Source organism: Dendroctonus ponderosae, unplaced genomic scaffold, assembly GCF_020466585.1.
Source record: "Dendroctonus ponderosae isolate FM_Combo_2020 unplaced genomic scaffold, Dpon_F_20191213v2 Dpon_F_20191213_6, whole genome shotgun sequence".
NCBI lineage: Eukaryota > Metazoa > Arthropoda > Insecta > Coleoptera > Curculionidae > Dendroctonus > Dendroctonus ponderosae.
Genome location: NW_026018814.1, coordinates 5,790,228 through 5,817,707, shown reverse-complemented (window position 1 = coordinate 5,817,707; position 27,480 = coordinate 5,790,228). Strand labels below are relative to the sequence as shown.

Here is a 27,480-nt window from a genome sequence, read left to right as displayed (position 1 = left end):
CCAAAATCCGTTGGACGCTTTAAAATAGAAGTTGTTAGCCAAACAATGCAATCGAGGCTTCCGCTAGAGCTGTAAGCAAATTCAGTAAGGAGGTAGTTTGGATTCTCTTTTTTCGTAGTACTAGAGATATAAATATTGGTTCTCATGGCTTTTTCCGAAAAGTCGCTAACGAACGCTAAGGGAAAATAAATATTTAAAACTAAAAACAATGTATTTAATATTGTAAAATGGTACATCAGAGATATTCTAGTTTTGGAAATATGAAACTTGTGTGAAATATTCAACAATTCTCTAGCAATTTATTAATGAGATTTAATAATGAAACAAATTTTCGCGATAGGTACATTCCACTGTAATTTAAATTAATAAAATCGAAATATTTCACTTCAGTATGCCCAAATCCGACTCCGCTTTGCATCAAAATTGCCGTTGGTCTAAATTTTTATTAAGTGAATGGTGTTTAATAAATATTAAATTGCATTACCTTTTACTCAAAAGCTCTTGTTCCATAACTAGTAGAGACGTCATTTTATTTCATCGATGCATGTTGCAATAAGTAAGTCTTTTATTTTAAATATGAATTGTAATTGTCCAATTGATTTACAAAAGTACGAAGCACTAATCAGTATTAATGCAGAATCCATTATACGAAAAAAAACTGACAAACTCTCAGTTTTACTTTAAAAAAGTAGGAAAAGTAAAATTTAAGGACAATTTATTGCTAGTGCCAAACAAAAGCAGTGATTATGTACTCAAAACGTTTAAAAATTGACACCAGCTAAAAATACTTTAATGGTATTTTACAGTTTTTCATGTATGCAGTAACTTGGACATCTGAGGAAGAGGCGATTTATTAGATGAGTGCTGGCAAGGAGGTAATATTAAAGTAACATTGCCCATAAGAGAATAATGTAGTTCATATTCAAAATGTTTAGTATTTTTTATCCAATATTTTTAAATGTGTTAACGAACTATTCCATCGAATAGTCAATTACACTGCACCATTCGAATACAAGCACTTAAAGCAGGAAAGCTACCGCTTTCCTTGGGGTAGCAGGGTCATTTTTCTACAACATCTTAAGCGTGCTGTACACAGCAAATGTGACTGATTTAAAGAGTTTTAATACCTCTAGGCTCAAAAGATAATCGAAACTTTCTGGAGCACTATAAAATCTGCCTTCTGTGACCAACAGTTACAATTGCTTGCCTACATGCCAAAACAAGAACACAGGTGGTGTTGTCCACTTTCTTCTAAAAAGAAATTAGCTCATTGTAATAGTTAATGCTCAAATCATATAAAAAATTAATCAAAAACTCTCTTTTATAATACTGAAATCAGATTTATCCTACTTGAATCACGGCAACAGCAAGATCAACATATCGGTGCGCCTTAAACGACCCCTTGTGATTCGAAAATGTAGGAAAATTATTCTGCCCATTCGTGACCAAAGGCTGTGATGCGTTCTAAAATAGAATCCAAACAATACAGCAAGACTGGCAGTTTGCCATCTAGTAAAATGAACATAGAATTAACTTGGATTTGTTTCCGCTTGATATTCGAGATATGAAAATGCATTCTTGTTTGTGTTAACAAAGCAGACTTGAAAAGCAAAGCACAATTTTACATACACAAATATCGGTTGCTATCATCTATTTGAACACACACTGAAACCAAGATTCTTAATTTGTCGGTGGCGTTGTTATCACTTAATATCGTGCAAAATTATCGTAAGTCAGTAACGCTATTATCGTAGGGGGAAGTGTGTTCAAAAATCAAAGCAATAATAAAAAATAGTTCGGGAAGTAATTTCCTGAAGTATCAAGATTCTAATATGGGACTTAAACTTGAAAGTACTTATTGCAGTAATTAAGTGCAGAACCTTGTAATTTGCCAACAAACAGTTAAACATTACAAATTTTTGAAATTTAACCATGAAGTATTAAAACAAATATAGGTAGCGAGGTGCATTATTGCTGCATTAAGTTTCCTTTTAAACACAATTTTTCAAGTAGAACTTTATTGAAAACTTGGATACGATAACCGAATCAACGAAATGTTAAGGCATTCTGTCTAAACGAGCATAGCATCAAAACGTTTCATTTCTTCCAACTCTCAATTTGCGATTTTATCGACAACCGACGGCTCGCTGCGAGTCGTACGCTGTAACATTTTAACACGTTACGAACATTTTGTTACGGAATGAGGTTCGGCAAAACTGCCAGGCGTACCCACAGTGTGCTTTGTGAAACACTTTTTTCACAATTTTATTTGTTCTGTTGTTAGTTCCGTCAATATTAATATTTGCTCTCAAATAAATTGAAATGCCTATAAGAAGCAAACCATTTGCTGAGCTCATAGAAACCATACAAAGGTGTGAGCGCTCACTTAGACAAGACATTGCACTTGAATCACTTCTGTACGATCGAATTTGGTAAATATTTCCGGTGCTTTGGGAAAAAAACTCGACAAATAATTCCGTTTGTTGAAAATTTTGTAAACTGAGTGCAGATTTTCCGGACCGGTGCTGTCAACATAGTCTAGTTTGTAATCGAGAAAATGTGTTTAAAATGCGACATATAACGTTGCTTCCATTGAAAACTTGCCTGTCTGAGTAAAATTAATGACCATTGGGACATCTCTTGTCGACAAGAAAGTGATAAATTGTATAGACCGATGTTGCACCTGGTTGTAGTGATCCTGCTTCAATGCAGTTATTCTATAATAAATATAAATTTGAGAAATAGACCTCATAGTAGGACAGTTTTAGAAGTGGCAATATTGTGGCCGAATAAATATTTAACTATAAACATTAAATCCTTATATGAAATATAATGTTTCATGTGACGGCAAGAAATGAGTAACATCTGTATGCAACTCGTCTAACAATAATTGGATTCGGTGGTATTTTTGTTAATATATATACATTAAACATATAGACTGATGGTTCCTTAAAGCAACAGAGACGGTACTTTACATGGATTGTTATGTAGTTGTCTAGTTATGTAGTTAAATTCTAGTCAGTAATTTTTTTAAAACATAACAAACGCGTTTGGTAAAGACCATATCTTTCGCTTATCTGAATTATATATCAATACGAACCTTCAGAGGCGGTAATTTGTTTGATTAATGTTATTTTGTTGGTTAAATATTGCGATTAGAAAGAGAACTTTCTTATATCGTGATTCTGCATACACCAGCTTAATAAGTTTCTGAATAGTGGTAGAATAGTGGACTGGAATATTGACTCAGCTCCAAAATGCATTCATAAGAGACTTCTGGCGTTGATTGAAATCAATTCAATTTAATCTTTCAATCAACGCTTCTACACTCCATGTTAAGCTTCAACTTTAAAACGAACTCGCCACAAATAGCAGAATTTTTCAATTGGAATTAAAATTATCTTTGTCTACACATTTATCATAAAAGACGTGTAAGGTAACACTTTCCGAAAATCATGAAAACCTATGTTATCTGGCAAGTAAAAACCCAGAATTGGATGATAAATAGACCATAAAAAGTTAAGCTAAATCTAACCATGAAAACATAAAAGTTTCTATTAGTTTTACTCTAATGCAAAAAGTAGGACAGAATTTCAATTTATTTCCAATATTAAAAACATTCGTATCTATTAGATCATAAATACGAGGTTGAACCGGTATCTAATAAGGTCAACCTGTAATTTTTCAGCCTGTATTTCTCTGGATCTGGTCCAACAGATTTAAGACTGCATTCATCTGCATACAGTAGTTCTGAGAGATGAAAGCAGGAAACGTAATAAAGTTGAATGAAACGATAACATTTATTTTATTTAACTTTCAATCCTGAAAATATTTTTTGCCTGCTTTCATTTTAAGTCTGTTTCAAACTTCCCCGTTCTAATTCAAGTTGAATTTCATCATTATACAATTTCATATCGTGTTTTACACATTATAATGCTAACTTGATGATTCCTAATAACTTGATAACGGAAACATAATAAAGAAATTGTCAGAAATCTCAGTTTTGTTCTTCTATCACGTAAATATCAGTAGTTAAAAGCAAATCGTTAACAAAATTGTTGAAGCTATAAAATGGGAGAGATTCTAACGCCACGGATTAGAATTAAATTTTAATTAGAAGCAAGATAATGTATTAACCTTTCACGAAAACACCATTAATTTCAAAAGTTTCCCAGTTTTGAATGAAGTTATGTACCTGTTTAATAGCTATTCAGTTCGTAAGGAGGTAAGAACGGAAGTAAGACGCTGGTGTATTTATGAGTTGAAGCCCATAAATAACCTCCACAAAAAGTTGCTATATTAAAATTTTTCATTTTCGCCGCTACTTTACAACAATATTGCTTTCGTATTTAAATTTGCCGCATTGTGCTTGAGGCTTTAATTTGGTGAACTCACAATTAACATACTGATTTGTAGTCGCCTTAAAGCTAATCGTTATTTTATTGTGCATCAATATTATTAAATAGAGTGCGAAAGGGAATTGACACAAACAAATGCACGCATAAATATCACAAACAACAACCTGAACTTGATAGTTTCTCCTCATAATCAAGTGACTAGACCACAAAATAAACTCCCGTTTTCTTAACACAACCCCCCTGAAATTAGTCTATTAGCGGAGAACATTTATCTTAAAAGAACAACTCGCAACTTCTGGTCTTACAATTCTGCAGACAATATATTACCTGACCTCGTAAATCAATACCTTTAGAAATTGTCTTACCCTATTTTGGAACACTAGCAAAATTCATAATTAAATTTTGTATACGGTAAATTTTCATGTAGTGAATGGCTTTGCTGCGGTAAATTTAGGCTGCTCTATCAGATCAGATAATATTATGACTTCATCAATTTAAAATTGATGCACAAGCAATTTAACTCACTGTCTGGTTTTTTGTGTTTGAATGAACACTCATCGTATAATACGTTTTTAGAAAACGCATTTAAATAATATAAGTTATTTGAAAGTTATTAGAAATAATATTTCGTATCAACACAACGGCCAACAGACCAAAAAATGGTCTAAAAAAACAAAATAGTAGATGGAAAATACTCCTGCATGCCTAACTTAAATTAAAACTTGTTTCTAAAGCTGACGAAAAAAGAGTTTCGTTTTTAAGCAATTACCATAGAAATGCTTCGAATGTTACTAAATATGCGAGAAATATATTATTGAGAAGAATGAAAGCTTAACTACAAAAGCAATAAAAATGTGAAGCTGTTTGACAAACCGTTCTGGGTTTCTGCCTAGATTATATTAATTGTAAAATTTCCTCCGTTAAAAAATCAATAATGAAAACAACAAGCGATATATTGCGGAACTATTTATAGATGGCGTAAAATCCTGCGAATAAAATTGCTATAAAAATTGTAATTAAATTATCCAATCTAACTTTTAAACATCATCGTTACGGGAACGAATGATTTTTAAGAAAATTTATAGCTGTATATAAAATTTTGATGTGATTCTATTAACGATAAGCTTCAACTCTGAAATACCATTTGTTTAATCAGTTAATGCACAAAAATACTTTGAAAATTTACGTGAACGGTTTGCATGATATATTCCAAAGTAAGTTAATGCAAACCGATATTCTAGTTACTCTTCGAGCGATTTATTCTCCTTGATTTGGTAGCCGATTGATTTCATTTAAATTCAACCGGACAGACCATTACATACGAGATGAGAATAAATAATTCATTAGACGGTTCCTTAATGTTTTCCTATTGATCTGTCAAGTACGGGATAAGAAAGGAAGACAATCAAATCCCTTATGATATATCAGCACGAAAAAAAATATATTATTTAAAGTAAACTTACCAATATGCACTAACTTAAAATAATTTTGAATAAATACGAACAGAGTGTATGTTAAAGACTGTGGTTGGGAATATTCAATGTCAATTGTTACTGATTGTCAATAGCCTTCTGCTTTATACGGCTTCTTAACTATCGGAAAACTAAGTCTGTTGAGGAATGATCAAGGTGTATGGAGTTACGAAAAACTATAGATGAACAACGAGTTAATGATGCAGATACCTTAGCTCCAAATCGTGCTTCCTAAACTACAAAATTGAATATAATATATTTAATCATTAGGCATATAAAAAACAGGTAAATAATGATGATAAGTATACAAATTGTGAAACATTCTGCCCGAAAAAATGAACAAATAACTTGGAGCGTTGCCACTTAAAACAATTGTCAAAACTTTTGATATATATTATCCAGGAAATTTTTCATTTGTGTTTGATTTTTCGCAGTCAAACGGTATTTACAAGTAAACAAGTATTTACTGGTATAATTTGCCACTTAGTTCTGAAATAATGCACATTGTCAACCAACTCAAACTGGCACACCACTCCAAATTTGACTGACTGCAATGAAACATAGTTCAGATTCGAAAACTTTCAAATGTGCTTGAACGTAACACCGCTATAGGCAATTTTCAAGTGCGAGCTAATTCCCGATCTTTGTATTACATTTTCAAATGCAAATAGCCCGGCCTTTTCAGTTCAATGAATTTCGTTCAGTAATTGAAGATTATGCGCCACCACACTTAGTAGCAAGATTCGAAAATAAATATTCAAAATATTTGCCATTTTATGATTTGGATAAATTCCGACAAATATTACATTTTAACTAAGTTAATCTATTCTCCTCCAAATACGTTAACGTTGTAGTTTTGAAAAATGGGATGCCCGCTGAAAAACTCAACAAACGCCCCTCACATTCCCCTTGATGATTTTTTGCACTTTCCCCAGTCGCGTTTGCTTTGTGCGAAATTTACCGGGGGCGTTGAGTGTGTCAAAAACAGTAATTTGATTCAAAAAAGTGATCCCTAAAGTGCCAATCTGACGATTAATTTTAGCCGCGTTACCTGTTTACTGTTAAGAGAGCTAATTAAAATGGAACTAGTACAATGTCGTGTAATAGAGATCAAGTTTATGTTAGTAAGTAAAAATTACCAATTGGTACATATAAGCTTACTAGAGTATATGTACAGGATGTCCCCTATGTAGGTGATCAAACGGATAGCACGAGATTCCTTGACTCAAAAAAAATCGATAACTTTTAATAAGAAATTGAAAAAAGAAATAGATTTGTTCGAAATGGTTGTTTGAATTAGTGCTAGAATGATCCGATCACTGGATTTTATTAAAACTGGCTGTGTATTTATTCTTAGGTAAGTCTAATATCACCGAGCTCATCCGTTTGAGGTAAGTGATTAATTCCTAAGTGTCCTGGTAAAAAACGCACAGTGGAAGTGCACAAGTAAGTCTCAGTGAAACTGAAGATTATATTTTATATTAATCGAACGATAACAATTTCGTCAATTATTTGTATGCCATCACGCAAAAGGAAAGAGCAGTTCTCCCAGAAGAACAATCTGCATTATCACAGCATTTAGACGAGCCGCAGCTGAAGCACGCTCTATCAACTCTAAGTAAACTAAACTTTCCATGCAATATCTTTTAAGCAGCTGCCGGAGTTTCGAGCTGAACACAATTCAACGAGGTCCATTATTTGTTGTAAAACTGAATGGTTTAAATCAAATTGTCCAATGATCACCCTGATAAATCCAAGAGAAGCATGTAGAAGATGTGCTTATCAATCTTTCTGATTCAAAATAGAGGAAAGCATTACAAACCTCTGTAATGTTGCGAGCAAGCGTGGAAAAATAATGTCTATATCAAACAAAATCGACGATCCATGTAATCCACCGATTGCAGCGGTAATGACGACATTAAGACCGAAAGTTAAAACTCAGATTCTATTGGAATTACGTTATCCAAAATTGTAAAAACTGCATGTAAAAATGTGGGTTTTACTTTTAAGACTCATTCTTAGTCGGCCCGGAGCCCGGAAAACCCGGAAAACATTCCTAAATGTAATTAGTGGAAATGCCAACGATGGTGAACGAAGTCTAGTATGCAAATAACGATGGGCTACGAAATTTAATCACAAATTTACTAGGTTTTTAGCAGATTTCCTTGAAGGTCTTGCGGTTTTCTCCAAACTGGAGTTTTTCTAAATTCACGGTAACCTAAACATATTTGGCCACTCGTCGTCATTCTAATAGAGGCAGTTTAGAAAAACCTATCATTTAGATAAATAAAAAAAGATTTAAAAAAAATAAAAGAAAATTGTCTTTAAAGTTTTCCAGTCGTAAAATGAAACTGAATATAAGAAATTCTTGCCATAGTTACTGTAAAGAAGTACGTCAAAAATAATTAATCCTTAGGCAATAAAATCAAGTTTTTAGTCAGAACCTTTTAGAAATAATAGTGGTTTTTCCTCACTTTGTACAATATTTATTATCCGTTCAAATCAAAAAATACACCAACCGTCTGCAATTTATCGTACAGCAGCTCATTTAATTCGAATTAGAGTTTTCCTTCCATTCAGGAATCGGAAGTTCTATTTAGTCGCTAACTTGTTTGCAAATCTTACACCGTTTTAAATAATGGGGTATTTAGAAAATCTAAGCGGGGCCCCAAAGATAATGTAGCTAACATCTGAGACCATCTACTGCTCCATTCATCAACGTCAAAAGTTTGCCTTACGCAAAATCTTATTCAAACAAAATATTAATTTAATGCTAACCCTCTTCAAGTAAGCGGCTAAGGTTATGTTAGGCACATTAAATGTAAAATATTCAGATGAATTTCAACCAAACTTGATCAACTTTATTTGTTGTTTCAACTAAAATATAATTTATCCGAGTTTGCCATGAGACAGGTCACAGCACCTACAGAAGGGGCTCTAATTTAATCACAGACGTTGCGATAGGGTTTATAGAGATGAAGGACTTTTTATAGTTTTTGAACAGTAACCTATTAATTATTGTAACAATTGGGTGTTCTTTATAGCATCATCACATCATCGCAGCGGCCCAAGTAGATATTGAAAAACCGTTTCCTAAAAACTATCCAGAAGCAGAAACTAGTTTAAACAGCCCTAATAGCGTAGAATTCTATCCGGCATCTAAATAAACTACTTCAAAATGCGGAACGAGAACTGACGTGTAGATCTAAAATAACAGGTTGCTTCCTAACGAGTAAATGCAACTTAAATAGCATTTTCGCATTTATCCTCTAGCTGAGAAAGGAACTGTCCCATTAAATCGCCCCTTTTTCCTTTTTACACTTTTCGGTGTTATTTTTGCCTGATTGGATTGCAGCGGCAAACGAAGAGTTTATGGTTAAGCCAAATGGAAATGAGGAAATATCATTGGATACAACGTAAACATCAAATAACTTAGCACTAACTGTGTGAAAAGGTTCCCTTTTCGAATTCAAGTTAAAGAACTTAGCTTCTCATCTTCGTTTTCATTTCATTTCGTCGAATATCGGAACTGTGCAAAAGGGAAATCAATTTTAACGGTTGGCCTCTTTGTTTCATCGCTGTCATCAACTACTAAGAATTGTGATTTTACTGCAAAAGTGCAATAAAACAAACTAATATGCAAGAAGGACCATGTTGGAGCTACTGCCAAATAAACATCGGCAACAGATACGAACGTGCGAGATAGCATATAAAAAGTTTTTGCAGTGGTGCGAAAGAAAATGCGTTTCTGAACAATTTACGAAGAACGTTTTACTGGCCTCATGATGAAAATAATGTCACATGAAGATATTAGCTAATGCTAGCTCACTGCAATGCGGATATTGGCTAATATTTTAACTCATTATCAACTATTTGCTGCTTTAAAACGAGAAGCGGATGCTTTTGGTCTAAAAAGTAAAAATTTAAGGCAGTAATCAAATCCACCACTTCTTTAATAACATCCGAGAACAAATATATTATGGTAAAATTGAGAACAATATTTCGAGCATGCAGAAGAGAAAGGCTTTGCTCAATAACGGTAGACAAATGTTTACTTTTACTCTTGTCATTATAAGCAGTTTAAATATTTTTGCTCAAATTTGGTCGTTAATTTCACGCCGTATCCATCTGAAAAGATGGAAATTGGATCGGGTCTGAAAACTAATGAATAATTTAAATTTGCCTAATAAAACTGCATGTTAACATCTACAATCGAATAGTTAAGCATCAGAATGAACACAAGAGCATTAATGCCAGTTGAAATAAAACTAGGAGTGGAATTATTGTTACTAATAAGTAACACACAAAACTCGTTACATTAGACATGCTGATACAATTTTTCAAGAGAATCGCACAAACATTGCAATTTTCTTAGAGGACGTAAATATTCGGTAAACGAAACCGGAGAAGTTTACTTGCATAATTTTTAGTTAGCAAACTTTACTGTTTGCTGCCATCGATCTTTGGCTAACTACTTTTGCACTTTTTATTTACATCTTGCCAATATTAGCTTCTACTGTTTTATGTGCTTCCCTTGTTTTAATGAGAGCAGAATACTTTCGGTTGAATAAATTGCTTGAGCTGAAAACGCCTAGTCATAGGACATATTCATTACAATACTCAGATGCATTCTGGCCAATGGACAATTAATCCTGAAAGTGAATTAGCATAACGAAATTAACGTTCTTGTTGGAAAGATTAGCTCTCGAACTCTCGTTTACGAACTGAAAATATTACGTTTTGAGTGAAATTCAACATTAGCTACATATCGGCTTACATGCATTACAGTTAAATGTTCTACTCGCATTTTGTTTGCTATCTCTCTATGAAATGAAACCAGTGCAAATACAGCGATGATACGCATTTTGTTTTTTATTAGTTTTGTAAATTAATGAACTCCTATTACTTTCCTGTTGCTATTCGAACTGGATTAAATAGAACCCGGTCTGAAGTAGATTGCATCAGTGTCTCACACTGAAACAAACATATGCTATTTAAGCAAGGTAAATATGCTTGAAGAACACACCATTAAAAAGATGAAAAATGGTGCAAAAAGTCAAAGTAAAATTGAGTATCTCACATACAACTAAATCGTAAAACTGGATTAATTGGCTGAAGCACATTCCTTAAAGCATGAATTAAAGCCGTTTAAGCGAAACAGCTAATTGGCTTAGCACTAAACTATCAGAACAATCGTGAGAGTTTGAAGACAAACGTTATTCCGTCAAATGGCGTTAGAGATTTATGTTTAGATAGATCCACCGCTCTAACTTTGCTCAATCTGTAACCAAACCAATGCAACTCGAACCAGTGTTAAAAAGTATTTATGCTTGAAAAGCAAAACCAGCTTAAAATTGACTGTATTTTGAGATCGTAATTGTTGATTGGTACTGTAAATAATGGCAATAGTTAATGGCATGGCCACTCGCTCATTTGTATATTAACAAGTCGTTTTATATTACAGCTACAATTTCCTATCTACGAGAATTGAAATTGTGAAGTATAACTTTGTGTGTTTACACCAAGCTTCCAGCACACATTAAACAAACAATGGACCAACAATATGTTCTACTCTAAATTGCAAATTTTAAGCCATTGATAATTTGTAATTGAACATTTATTGCCAGTCTAATCTAAATTCGTTATGCATAAACGCAAACTGCAATAAACTCCACTGCGTATGTGTGTACTTTACCAATATTGAAATTTTAATTGGAAGCTAAGGTATACGCTTAGCTACTTATTAGACAGACATTTACATGTAAACGCTACAGATATAGCACTAATATTCTCAAATAATAACACATTTTGCTAATTTTGTTAAATCAAAATTTAGGATGTTTATGCTTGCAGTCAGAATTAATCCAGTCTAAAGAATGCATACATACATACATATAAAAGAATTAGCACACACATTTATAAAAAAAAAAACGTTATTTAAGGAGAATAATAATATTTTATTGACTGTAGAAATAACGAAAGTGCGAAATTTAATAATAAAAATTTGGTAGTAGTAGAAAGTTGCCAGATACCAAACATTTTCGCTGCAATCACCACGTGCACCGACTAAATGTGCGCGCGCCGACATAAAATCAAACCGCTCTATTCAAGTATTTTTATTCATCCCCGAGAGATAATACGTTCTACTGGCATCTAGCTTCTTCGCATCATAACGACACAATCAATTTATTTTGCCACCGTTGATAAACAAAAACGTGAGATTGGTAACTTGTGAAGAAAATCCCTATGTTTATCGGACTCAAAAATTACATATCCAAGTTGTATTACTGTGCACTATTCAAAAATAAGGTCTCCAATAATTTGAGTATAAAACATACCATGATTTCAACAATTGTATTAAAAATATGGAACCGTCGTTCACAAACAAATTTTGATAAACATAAAATGTTTCGTCTACAATTTAACTAGATAATAAAAAAATTAAAAAAGTTTATGGCGGTTTCCTCCCCTTGCGATCTCCCTCTGCACACTCTCTAAAACATTTGCGAAGCAAAAATCTTTCAACAACTCGATAATTTACGAAACCCAGTTTTTCTACGTTCTCACATCTAACAAGACGATTACTTTCCGAATACGAAAGGCGCAAATACAAATAATTCTCAAGGAGCAAGTTCCTCAATTACTCGGAAAGCGAAAGTGTGTCATTAAAGGAATTGTTAACGTTAATGCGGACTAAGAAATGGGGACCATTTGAAAAGAAACAGTTTCTCCGCTGTGATTAATTTACTGTTATTGTGTAAGCCGCAATTGAGAATTGATTGAAGCTTTCAATATGCATCCTAATTTAGAATCCCTCGAAATTATAATTGGCATATAATGTAATATGCGCTAATGAAATTGCAAATAGATTCTACATTTAGTGAAAATTATAATACCAGGACGTTTACTCGTACTGGAAATGAAACAACATTTTTATAATTATTACAACTGCCATTGAATTGGAAAGTAAAATTAAAAGCACTGTAAAAAAAAATTCCTTGAATTTCTTTTAAATTAGTCTCATTAAATCCGGTAAAATGTTTTTTCTAATTAATCCTTCTCCTTTCTATGGGGTGAATGTATATTACTAATACAGAAATTTCAGGATTGTATTTTCCCAACAAGACTCAGATTTCAAACACTTTTAATTAGCCCTGGAGCAATGTTTTGAGAACAGGCGAGAGGAAAAGAGTTGCTAAATTAAGTTAAAACTTTTAATGAAAATCAGGAAGTGCGGGAAGAACGTATTTATGGTGCACAGATTTATCACAAAATTACCATCTTGTTCCTCATTTCGGCGAATTATTAAAAAAGTTTTTGAGGCAATATTGGACATACTCAACTTTGATACAACTTAATTTAATCGCAGCTCATGATTAATAAAATAAACATTAACTTGAAATTGTGCCGCTCTGCCTGTTGGGTGAATGTCCGATAAATTTATGCGATTTTTAAAACTGTATGTATGACTTAGTAAGTAAAAATAATAAAATTTAGGAGAAGGGAGGTCGAAACATCAGACTTGTTCGTTCTATAGACTTCGACAAATATGCGAGGAAACCAAATATAAACAAACGGAAGGATTAGAGCTGAGATAATTCTAAACGCAAATATATTTAGATATCGTTAACTAAAAGCACAAAAATCCACATTTTATTTATCATATTATTTCCTTTCGATTTTCAATAAGTATATTCAAAATGCAAAGACTGCATAAAATTTGTTATTAGCTCTCACGTCATTTAGTTTGGAAATATGTGCATTTGTTTCTTCCTTATTATCAGCAAACTTTAGTCGAAAAAACGAACTTACACAATTAATATACCAAACAGAATCAATCGTATGAACACCCTGTGAAGGCAAAGTTCGGAAAATGTGGGTCGCAACTGATAAAAGCCCCAAGCAGTCCTTACATAACTCAACTTATAATAACTTTAAATATCACCGTAAATCAAATTTTCAAGACTTTCTCCTACTGGTTTTTCACTAGAACTTTTAGCTTAATTTCGATTCTAATCAGGCTCTTTGCATCTTTTGAAATAAAGCTTCCCAACTAATTAGCGATAATAATATCAAGAAAATCTGGATGAATAGACTTTAAATTTACCAGATTTTCACATTTCAGATTAGTTGTGTAATTTATGAAAAAGTTTGTGATTGTTTTATGAATTTTAAGATGTTTGCAGTGTATTATCGCATCTCTTATAGCCGAGAGACACTAACTTTATAAAAATAATGATGGCGTGTTACACCTTAAAGTGTATCTGGGTTTACTAAAATATATTTCACTTTCTACGAAAATATGTTTTCTAATTTCTTCTGTAGCTTATACTGACTGTCGTGTTCATGGAAGCTTATTAAAAGAAACAATTTGAGTGTGGCGACAATAGTATTCTTTATATGCTCACAATCTCTTAGCACCGAAGCTAAATGAACACAAATTAATATTTTTCACAAATTGTGCAGAGAATTTTAACTCGATTTTAAGCGTATTTTTTTCGTGCTCCAAAATTCCATAATATAATGTAAAATGTTTAAGTTGAGGTGGTAATTTGTCAGGCACTATCAGATAAATGTATTGTTTAAAATAAATCCTTTTCAAGTATTTACCACTGAAATTGAAGCGCCTCAAACAAAACAATTATTAAATTTTGCCTTATATACCTGAAAACAAGTAATGTAGCGGAAATTCCAAACAAGTCTGATGAACTTGTTCAACAATGCCCAAAATATATACCCGCTTATTCGGAAAATACTCACCAACTCGATCTAAATTATTAGTTCGCAACTATTTAAACCAATGGCAAAAAGTAAAAATGAAACAATGTTCCCAGATTACTTTGTCTACAGTAAATTATATGCAAACTTACCTTGTGTTTCTGCGCAGAGCCCGGCAAAGTGGAAGACAATAAAAGTAAAACACAAGATCCATTTTTGCAGTTCCATAGCGATCATTTCAGCTATCCTTCACTTAACACTAATTGCGCCAAGAGGATGGCCCACTTCACAAAACTTAACTGTATCATGTCCAGTCAAACCTCCGTTACTACAAGGCGTTGGTTATAATGGAAAGAAGAACTGTTCCGCATCATATACTCGAACAAACACCTGAAAAAAGAAAACACTTTTAGTACCTGATACATAATTATATATTGATTGAATGCATGGGTTTGAACTTAGAACACACAGACATTTAAGCACTGTCATTTTTAACTTTGACCACCAACACGATTGCAAAGAACAAACCAGAGTTGGTGATACCTTCTCAAGTCAAAAATTTTCTTTATTAATTCACAGCTGGAAGGAAATTAAAAACGGTTGAAAATTAAATGGCGGAATACACGAGTTGAGAGGAGAGTCAAAAGTTCAAATTTAATATTGCGAGTTTTGCATAAATCACATTTTAACACGTTTATTTCCATATGTATCCACTGCAATTCTAGTGGAAAACTGTCTAATATTGCTCGACATAACAAGATAAAGCGAAAATATATTCGGAGTTTATCTGCTTCTCTTGCATCGCGCGGTTTCTTAAAACGTTCAGAAATGTTGGCTGTGGGAACAGCAAAAATAAAGGAGAAACATTTTCCGGAATATAGATGTTTGCACAGAAATATTATTATATTTTCAACAAATATATGTTGTATACAAAAATGTGCAAAACCAGCAAATTGACATCCCCAAGTCGAGATAATCTATTATGTTAATAAAGTGAGACTATTCAGAACACCTTTTATATTGGTCTTTATTGAGCATATTTTTTAAGACAAATTAACCAGGTTTTCATGGATATTGTCCAGAATCGACGTAAAAGAAAACTAAAGTAAAATTTCCATTATCCATTAAAAAGTCTAGTAGAATTTTGCATGATTGGGCTACTAAAGTTATATATACCTACTAAAGTAATTGTGACAAAAACAGGAAATAAAATTTGAACTTAAATCAGTAAAGTTTTATTTTTAAAATTGTGTAAAATAAGTTATGGTCAAATGCACTACACAATCGCAATACTTTTCCGGTTTTAATAAAATGCATTTTATTTAGGGTTTTACTTCATACTATCTTTCCTGGCTTCTTGCTGCCTCGACAGGGAACGATTTAAAGACTTTTACGAGACCGTAAGGAAGTACAACAGCAAACTGTGGGGTTGTAAAAGGAAGATAAATCCCAAATACATTTTCGTTATATAAAGTTTGTATCATGTGGTGTTTTATGCCGGTCCGTTTCATTTTATTTTAAGATCTATGAGTGAACATTTGACGCTTCAAAGGATAATTTTCTGCGTAGAATATGCTTTCAACATGAAAAATAATTAGTAATACAGTGACTTTCTAATTGTTTACACAAATAAACTTAAATAATGGAATGTATCATGAATTTTAAAATTAACATAAAAAGAAATGAGAATATGTTTATAAATTAACTAGATTACGCTATCAGATTTGACATTCGGCATTAATGAAGAGTGTAGGAAATGATGGAAAATATTTAGTAAATTAGCGAACATTAATTTGACCAGACCACTGCAACATGTTGCGCGAAAGCATTGTAAACGATGAAATATTTTCCTATTCTTTTAGAATCGTCCCCTTCTGCTGATTGCTGCATTTTACATACAATACGAGTGTAGGAAAAGGTTCCCAAATATTTAATGCTAGATCCTCTAGCTTCCCAAATAAATCTAAAATCTATGAATAGACATAAAAATAATTACTTTACTATTTGTTTTCATCAATCCATTTGAAATTGCTGATTTTTTTAAAAGTCCTTTGATAACACCTTTCATACGTTTAATTTTTCAAACAACATCTGATAAATAAACCGTACGATTTAAATTAACATCAATGCTATATTATTCTTTACTGTAATCTAAAGACAAATGTATTTAAAGTTAACCCATCAACGTAAATCTATCCCGGCACTCAAACTTAAAAAACAACTGTTCAAACATGCTAAACACCAAAAATGTATTATTAGTTAGTTCACATCTGCTTATCATAAACTGGCATTAATTTTCTGCTAATTCCATAGTTTTGGGATAATTTATTGGAACGCTTTATATTGAAATGGCATCTACCTATTTCTCCCAATCCCACAAAGTTGCTAGAAAGAGCTTTCACAGCAAAGCTGCCATGCTGGAAAATTGGAATACTCCCTTGCTCCGATTCTATTGCTTCCTCTTTCATAACAAATCTAACAAGCTCAGTGGAAATATGTCACAAAGTCCCAACATCCTCGTAACCCTTATATGCGAAATTAAAACCGCGGTTCTCCAAACACCGATAAATTTCAACACTTGCCATAACAATTCGAAGAATGGGGAAGGACTGGTAATTCATTTCAAACTGTCGAAACGTTTTTCGGTCATAAATTACGCAGATAAGTAGGGAACAGTGTGAAATGGCGTTAATACTGAAGACCTCGATGCTGTTAACATGGAAATTCGAATGCATTCATAAGCATAGCGAAGAAATATTTTCAAAAAAACGAACTTATGAGTTTTCAGTGCAAACTTCAGGTATGTAAGTTGAAGGGACAATATTAGTTTAGTTAAATTTCAGTTAAGAAAATTTAGGGAGGTTTAAATATTCTAATGCAGTTTAAAAACCCATTTTCCATGAAAATGTGGCACTTGATCTACCGGCGATTTTTCAATGAAAAACTTTTTATCATCGTATCGTATTTTAGCTCTCAGCTAGGGGATTTTAAAATTTAGCTTAAGGCTAAATTTTCTGACAACATCAATATTCTGACCCCAGTTACAGGGAGAAATGAACGAAATTACGCATTCAAAAACAATTTCAATCCCAAAGTCCATTAATCCGATTTGAAGTAGTATTCAGCTTCAGCTATTACCGGGATTGCGCTTATAATGTTTAAAATTTGCTTTGTGCTGTCGAAATGTTAAATTGTAAATTGCCCCGGTCAACTTGGTTTTTCAAATAAAAGCAGTATTACATTTTTGTGGTTTTGTGTACACTAAAATATATATTTTGTTGTAAAACCGCGGGACAACGTGCAACCGCTTAACGGTCACTACTTCTACAAAATATATCTCTAATACAAAAATTACTCGGTCGTGTTCTCTAGGCTTACGGCAAAGGTCTGACTTATTTAACCGATTTAATATTGCCAAGAATTGATAGTGTGCATAAATCGACTTGAAAGATGTATTTTTAAAGCCATGTTTACCTATCAACAATCTCCGTTATTGTTCAAAAAATAAATAAAACCATAAGCTCCAAAGTAAGTAGGTACCTCAAAAGCGAAACGTTAAATTATTTTCTTTACTAATTAGTGTATAAAATATTCAGCTGCATCTTGGGTAGATAATTCAACCGGAATTTCAACTCATTTTGGAGAAAATGCAAATGCCATTCGATCAGCGACAGCGATATCCGAGGATCGGAATTTGCGAAATTTTCGCTATGGCCCTCAAAATTTGCATTATAGCAAAACAAGTCTCATAACAAAGTAAATAAGTGCTGTAAACTTACACTTAAATGCTGCTTTGTGGCATTGTTGTGTGTTGAACGGATACAGAGTCTTAGAGCTTGTCTGGAATAGTCACCGCTCAAATTAAATGGTTCGATTATACCCGGTGAAGTAGCACTTGTTCGTGGTAAGGAGCTCCTCAGAATATACCTTGTAGAAGCCCTTATCAATATAAATACATATTAAAAGCATTTTTGTGCAAGATCGATCAGCAGTCTAGTGTTGAATTTGAAAGGGTGATTTATGCTATTAGCGCATAAGTAGAGAACAGATAAGAACGGAAATGGTTAATGCATGAAGGCATTTCACGGCACTCAACTTATTACCCACTAATCCATTTTACGCCTTGACAGCTATGATTTTGGTGTTTAGTAGGTTACCACGTACCCCATTTACTTTTATATCATTGTCACCAGGCTGCCTGCGCTTAATGGTACGTGAAATCGATTAATCTACATGCGGGGAACTCCTACATTTATTACACAAATGCACTAATATTCTATTCATGCATTGTACGCTGTAACATCATTTCTGAACACCAGTCAATTTGATTTAAAATGCGCAAAAAAATTCCCAGGAAGATGAGCTTTTAAGTTAGTTCAAAATCGGACGTTTATGTAATTACCCACTAATCACTATTATCGAGGGCCTCTGTTCAGCGCCTTCTCACTGACTTCTCAGAAGCGACTCAGAAAGGATTGAGCTTCAGGTTTGAACGTCAACGTCTCGTTTAAAATAGAGAATGGCTGCAAAACTAAGAGTCCAAGTGAACACGCATTTAGAAATACAATTAGATGGCTACGGAGGACGAAAAGGGTTTGTTGAGGCCTCAATCCCATATGAATTCTGTAGAAGTCTGCTAGCATGCGAATTTACAGGTAGTTCTGTAATATTGGTCATATCAACTATTGTTAATATTAATAATTATGATAAGTTATTTCTGCGTCTGGCCATGTATGCACATTACTGGAAAGCAAGCACTATTCCGCTGACAGAGCACAATTTCTGTAAAAGGAAGGGTTGATCGCAATCGAGTTACATGCAGCAAAAGTGAACAGAGCAAATAATTTCACTCTAATTCGACTGTTTGCAGAGAAATAATTTCATGGGATTGGCCTCTAAGAGTATATTCTACGATTAACGTTAGGATAGATTTGTATCTCAATTTTACCGAGTTAATATCGACAATTATTTCTTACGACATTAAAATTTCAACTGCAATAAACTCAAGATTAACCGATACATTTTGAGATTAATTAAGTTCATTGTACATACTTTCCTCACTGTGTTTCAATTCCAAATCAAAATTAATTCCCTAAATTTTGATTTGGACTTAATTAAGTTGGAGGTTTAACTGTAACATATAAACGAAATGTGGAACTACAAATCCATAATCGATAAGTTGTTATTTTGCTTGTACTTAGAGCAAACAACGTTTAGCGGAAATAGTCACAAATTAGGCCTTCATCGAACACAATAACATATAATAATATTTTATTTCAAGATAGAACCTTTACAAATGTACTATCAGATGAAGAAAATGGATTGCAATTTATTTTGTGCTTCCCAAATATTAGATACGAGTTCACGTTAACAAGGCAATTACGATGTCCCTGGGTAGACTGTTTGCAATCGAAACTATCGTTTCGAATGGCCTCTTTGCCATTTCAGGGTGACGTAATGGCCAGAATCAATTTAAAGAGCTGTACGATAAAAAGGGATTTACTGCTATTGCCTAATATAATTCGATTTACTGATGGGAGTCATTTTCGCCAAACTCTGTCAATTTTTCCACTGCTAACAATGTGTAACATTTTGGGGCGAGGAGTCGAGGAATCATATAACTTGAGTATAATTTCAATATAAGAAAAAAAACAATTTTACACGCACGCGCCCTAGCAAAATATTTCTAAAATTGCAAACAATTCAAACCTATTTGCTTCTGGACGCTTGTTGCACTTGTACATTGTTCAAATAAAATGATTTCAGTTTATCTGCTTCTAAATGAGATTTTCTAAAGCTACAAGAAACTCATCAATGTCAATACTTGATTTCCTATAGAATTTACATTATATGTACTAGTCTAGTGTATCTAATCGACCTTATGAACTAACGTGTGTATTCTTGTCACCATTAGGGAACTATCCATTAAAATCTCAGAAAAATATAAGTAAGACCCTAAGAAGGTTGGATTTAATTATGGAATAAGTTTGCCCGTAGCATTAGAAAAATTATTAGTGTATAGTGTCCGTTAATCATTCCTCTTCAAAATAGAAATTCCGTAGCAATTCGAAGAAAACTCTTACATTATTACAACAAAACGCTTATTTCACTATTTCGTGAATCGAAAATTCAAGATTTGGGTTAATAAATTACTTGATAAACCGAAGGGCAGCCTATCTCTATATATCTACAAATGAAAGATAGATTTGCTTATTACAGCTTAGAAACCAAAAACAGATTTATTTATTCAACTCTACTACGATAAACTTTTTCAATTCCAATGTAAATTAATTTTAAAGTAAAACCCATGAAGACTAGCAACATCCAATTATCAGGTTAGATCGAACTTCTTTACCTATTTGAATAGGTAAGGGGAGCTCCGGTATTCTCAAAGTAAAACCAATCAAACTCATCTATTTTGCAGCAAAAGCCAACATTCAAATTATTCTGCGCTGCGCTGTAATACCCTTATTTATAGCGTAACGCTGTAAACTGATTCTGGAGATTAAGTTCGACCTCAAATTACAAGGAGCAAATCTGATACGGTAATTTGGGCGGCAAATAGCCTAGTAAGAGATAATGCAGTTTCCAGCTAAATCTAAATAAATAGCAAAAATATAGGATGCTTTGTGAGCGTTGAAACACATGTTTGTCGATCCTTTAACTTTATAATAAGCTTAATAAAGCTTTAGCAAGTATCGATACGGACGGGTTGAAAAATCTTTAAAAAGCCCGAAGTGAATTAATTCGTACTAATATATATTATAACAGAAAATTCTGAGCTAAAGTGCTAGACTTGAGAGACTTGACAGACTAAAGTGCTTGTAAAGTGTTACAATGCAGAGAATAGCAACAATCAATAGCAGCAGTGTTTGTAAACAGCAAACTCCAGATATGATATTACCACTTTTTTATTAAAATAAATATATTTTTATATTCAGAAACAACTTGTTCTGCTTCAAAAGCTGAATTGGTAACATGTTGCAATTTGATAAATTGAAAAAGATTCCGAAAACGAGTCGCTCGCGCAAACTGAAATGTCTCTAACAAAGAATGTTTTTGTATTTAATCAAGCAAAGGTAAGCCTGTTTAAAAATCCCCTGCCTCAAAGGGTAAAACCGAAAAATTAAAGGATTGGCATAAATACCTAAGTGGTTTAATCCCTTCGTCAAATCCAAGCCATCCTTCGTGAAGGGGATCTAAATTAAATATCTTTATTCCTACAGGGTATGGCTTCATGTTGGCGAGTGTTACCGTAAAGTTTCATAGCAACTTTCAGTCAGACGTTTTTAAATTATTTCCTGTTTTCTTTATCTGAATTTTTTGCAAAAAATTAATGAAATGTGTTGGCGTAATTCATTATTTCAAGAAAATCGCCAATCTGAAATTACTTTTTTCCCAGCGTATCAGAGTTTTGGAAAAATTGTCGTGGTTTCCGTAGTTTTGTTATGTAGGTCAATCATGATCATATTTTACAGTTTTTGAAGCGGGCAATTTTTCTACAATTTGATAAAATCTGTAATGGTTTTTAGCCAAACGCCTCTGATTTCAGTTTTTGTTTTCAAGAACATTTCGAATTATTCGAGTAGCAGCAGTCCATAAAAACACTATTATATATCGAATGTTTTAGGCACTCATAAAGATTTCCGTCCGTAAAGTGCTGAAAATCAAAAGACATTATCTGAAATGTTTCAGTTAGTAGTTAAACAGATTTCCAAATTTCTTCAATTTCAATAATGGTGAAAGTGTCATAATTATAAATAATGTGTGTAAGTTAATTGTGTTGCGTGCACCTATTTACAGTGTAAAAAAAAATAATTTTTTTTATCCAACGTCTCATCACACAATTAATTTTTAATATCAGAACACGCGTATTTGTTGAGCGGCAGATTGGCTTATGCAAACATCTTGTAAAAGAAAAAGGTTACATTTTTAATTAATTAATTTATTTTTAAGCTACCTGAAGACTTTTTGTCTATCTCCGAATGAGCAAATGAGTCACAATTAACTGCCTTTAAACTCGGCAAGCGTACTGGTTATTAAATAACCTCAATTTGCTGCTATATAAAGTCTTTTCAATGCATAATTTGATCCAAATATATATTTTTCCAGGTTTAAACGTGGCACTTTTCGTTTCATGTAAGCCGATCAATCAAAAGAAAAGTAACATTTGCCAAAGCCGCCACTTTATCCCTATAGAATCACAGAATCAGCAATACAATTTAAGTTGAGATTGATTCGCTTTTGTTAGCAAAAAGAAATGTAATACGACAAATACGATATAATTTAGGCGCGGGAAAATAGCAGCAAACTTTGGTTTTTGATGTAATACCTATATCTTCAATTTTGTTGAATAAGGAAGGCTTCCCCTGTAGTATTGACATGGATACAACACCTACATTTGGATTATGCTATATATTTGGAAATATATATATTTGGAATTATGCTATAAACCCAAATGACAATATGATATATTGATTCATATATTCTACATGATATACTGTATTATTGCTATTGTGATGCCATACGATAAATACAATTTATCTTTCTAAACCGCATTATTTTACTTATTTGGAAAATTATCACCATTAAAGATCCAGTTAATATTTGTAAAATGCATCCATTAAGCAAAAGGGTACTTACACCATAACCATACAAATGTTTTTGGTCATATTAATGCCTATAAGAAATGAGTGACAAACGTTTGAAACTTTAAACTTATTAGATAACTACAAAAAAGGTAGTTATCTAATAATACATGCATTTTATTATTTTTTTTACTTAAACAAAGCCCGTACAATCATGATAATTAGCAACAGTCTGATCCAGTTTCGGTTAAAATGAGAACATTTTAGACAGATACTGATAAAACAGCAATACTAGTTGTGCCCAAAAAATATTTAATAATACTAGCAGAAACTAAAGATGAACTTTTTAATAATACTAATTAACTGGGATGGATATGGAACCCGTAATTATTATTTTTCCTGGAAGAAAATTAACCTCCTGGAAGGCGAGTCGTCAATTGCACAATGAAAATTTCATCGTCGAAATTTAAATGGAGAACATCGTGCACAAAGGCTTGAAGTTCCCAGAGCATCCGTTCGAATATTGGATTATGTGACATCTTGAAAGTTGATTATAGTGTGGTTAGGCGTTATAAATTCACAGATAATGGAGTAACTCTCTAAATCCTGACTTGCATATTTTCTCAGATTGGTCCGTGGATGAATTTTGAATTGGAAAGTGCATACAATGTTCCCGTTCTCATTCTTTGATCGGGCCACATTGAAAATTATTTAATATGCACGTTGCAAAAATATTACATACATATCGACTACGTATTTTGACTTTTCACATAACTAACTGAATTAAATATATTTATAAATAAAATGGGTTGTGTATAACTTATTTCTTTTATGTCTCACGAGAAGTGTATCGAGTTTGGAGCAGCTGCAGGAATACCGAGATCTTGCATAGTTTTATTTTTCCAATCTGTCTCTCTTTTTTTAATTTTTTTTTCATCAGTGTTTGAGTTTATCCCTTTCTTACAACCCAGTAGGAGCTGACCCAACACCTCCTGTGACTATGGTTTAAGGAAAATGTACCATTGGGTATGCTTATATAATTCTGTGACCAACCCAACTAGACAATAACCATTCTCCAAACTTGTTATCACCTGCAAGGGCACACACGGAAAAATGTATGTAATTTTCTATTTTGTAAGTAGGAATGCAACTATTTGATTACAGTAGGTGTTGCTTCGTAAATTACCATGCAAATTCAATTTAGGCGTAATCCTAATCAAAAATTACGATAAACTAAGTATTTTTACATTTGGACTGGCGTTGTTAAACTGCAGAATAAAATTATGCCGAAGTCCTGAAAAAGCAAACAAATGTTTCTAAAAAATTAAGCAAAGGAGCAAAAGCGATATATTCACTACGGTGCTTTAATGCTGCTTATTTTCTTATAAAAGAATAATATTGGCTCTGCAAACTAGTGAAAGTATCATCAATAATTTCGAAAAGATCGCCCAAATACTAGTATAATATTTGGTACTGAGAAATAGTTTCAAAGCTGAGTAAACGACAAAGCTTTAATTAATGACAAAAATGGAATTGGAGAAAAATGTCTTTGCAGCTTATAGCTCCGTTATTGTTAACGCAACGCATTTATTCATAAGTCGGATTGAATAAAAGCGAGCTTAATACAGAGAACCTAAATTCCCAATAAAACGACTGAATTCTTTAAATTTCCTTTCAGATAAGTCTCAACGAATTAGAACAGAACCCCTTTTGTATTACTTGCTCACAATATAATGGTTTATTTACGATATTCTCTTTTACGAAGTACTCAGCCTTATCACTTAGTGAAACGCCCGTTTATACGTTTCCGAACAACCCTTTTCTTCCCGGCAATATTTTCTGAAGTGGCCCTAAAACTTGACGTAAACGCAAAGCCCTGCATAACAATCACTAAGTAAGATTCCGGCATTGCATTTAGAAACTCCTCTAAAATTTATTGCCCAATGGATGGAATCATAATACGGAAATGTCAGCAGGGAGCAGTTTTCATTTCAAGCTCGAAGCAATGAGCCTTTCACTAAAATATAATAAAATAATAAAAGAAACCTGAACTGGTTTTGTTAATAAAACGAAGGTTACCATGATTGAGATTCTGGGAAATATGCAATAAAACAACACTCATGGCAGCACGACTTCTGTTAAATAGGAATCGTTTTAGAAGTCATTCATCCATTAAATCTTAGATATGATTCTGCATAAGTAAGTTAATTGAATTGAATCTTGGATTAACTCTAATTCAAAAATTCGAATTTTATTAGGAAATAAGTGTAACACGAAACATGCATTTACGTTAGAAGTCGGCGGTAATATTTGCTTAGGTGCGCTTATGTGAGAAAAAATGAATGTAATGAAAACTTTACTCCAGATGCATTTATTTAACAATTAATCACTCGCCCTCATTTGCAAAGGCAAATGATGAAGTAATCCCAGTGCTTGAAACACACATAATTTTTCACTGCGAGGGCCAACAAACTTTGAGGTTTTTATTCATTATTATGGGCCATTTTTTCTGTAATCTGTAAATATTTTGCCGTAAAAACGTAGGCGAGGTAATATTTCCTGGAGCGGACTGAACAAGTGACGTGAATGCAGAAGTACGGACGTTCATTTATCTCCGTTAACGTTTGCCATTCAGAGACTCCAAAAACATGTCCACAATGACCTTAGCAATTTCCTTTTGTTTCTGAAAGTTCCTTGTCGCATAATTCCTCATTTCGACCTAACTTTTCTTACTACGAACTCTGATGGACTTGCCAACAGAATGAAGTTGCAATTATTAACTTAATACAGGCAACATGATTTTCCTTTTGACTCAAGGCATCGTGGAAAATGAAGCGATAGATCAACTTTTGAAAGGCAGCAGTCCAATATTACTTTAGCGCAAACAAAATGTTTTTGTTATGCAAATGGCGTTCTGTGTATTGAGAAAGCAATGTAATCAACCTACAACGTTTAGGCAATTCGCATTAATAAATTAGCTTATTAATTGAGTTGGCAATAACTTCCATGGGTTTACCAAAAACGGTTTCAGTTTCAGATGGCATAGAGGTACCTTATTTCTTACTGACTGCAGATTTTACTGCAATAAACAATAATAATTATTATTGCTTGGTAACTTAGTTGCGTGCAATTTCTCTCTTCATATAAATTGCTCTAGTTTTTATCAACCCTGTCTAAGACTCCAGATTGATTGTGTTTGGGCAATCCGTTCAGAATCTACAGAAAAATATTCTGTAATCATTAAGCTGATATTTGAAATTAGCTTTAAACTTGGTTGGTCACCTGAACATCACGGTTTGAGCAAAGAAAAGCAAAAGTTTTAAATCCTAGAAATGGACGGAAAAATGTACAACGTGTAAATCAAAAAACATTATTACCTACATTCAAAATCGCAGATTTCTATGAACAGTTGACTGAAAAGTTCACTGGTTGAAATCCAATTGACCATAATTCTGTATGGCTCCCCAGAGACCAATCCTCCACTCTAATATCGAATTAAAACTGGAACATTTCTTTACATTTACAAGTTGAGTAAATCCATCAAATATTTCGCATTTTTGACACACAAAAACTAATTCAGGAGCAGTAGTAACATTAAACAACAATACCATTAAAAAAACAAGATTAAAATTAAAAATATATTTTTCTTTGGTTTTTTTGTTGACCGCCTTGCTTCACGGATACGAAGTGGTCAAGAAACACCAACTTTTGTTACTCGCAGTTAAAACTTAAATTCCTAACCAATAAGAACTGCACAAGAAACTACATACGTCATAATCCTCTTTATGGACATTAAATAGAAAATGTCGAAAATTTGTGACTGAGGCACTTAGCAGAAACATGCAGCCTTATATAAATATACAGTAAAGTCCGATTATAATAAACCCGGTTATAGTGAACTTTCGGTTAAAACGAACTTTTTTCCTTTAATTGAAACGTCGTCCATAAAGTCCAACGTATTTTTTTACTGGTTATAACGAACCCGTTTATAAGGAACTTCCGGATATAACGATCACTTTTTAGATTAGTTGTATATTCACTTTCCGTTTATAACGAACTTCCACCCTCAGCAACACCAATCGTGCGGAGTTGTTTATATTAGTGAGAGCGAGAGACAGGCAGTAACTTGTTGTTTTTTGCTGCGTTATGTATGTAAATAGTTTTAGAATGGAAAAACAAAAACGCAAAGCTTTTTCACTAAATGAAAAGTACGAGATTATTAACAAAATAAAAAGTGGAGTAAAGCCCAGTGACATTTGTAAGGAATTAGCACTTGGAAAGTCTACTGTTGCAACAATATGGAAAAACAGAGAAAACATTTTATCAGCGTATGACAAAACAAAT

The 27,480-nt window shown here is 33.0% G+C and overlaps 1 protein-coding gene across 2 annotated transcripts in view; it reads right to left on the bottom strand.

Annotated features, from left to right (window-relative positions):
* The window catches only part of LOC109540490 (zwei Ig domain protein zig-8), a 162,416-nt gene that overhangs the window by 87,902 nt on the left and 47,034 nt on the right, over positions 1-27,480 (bottom strand). For both annotated transcript variants that reach the window (XM_048667243.1, XM_019908901.2), the window contains exon 2: positions 14,701-14,938. In XM_048667243.1, coding sequence (XP_048523200.1) covers positions 14,701-14,785 — 85 coding nt within the window. In that variant the 5' untranslated portion in view covers positions 14,786-14,938. The remainder of the gene's footprint in view (positions 1-14,700; positions 14,939-27,480) is intronic.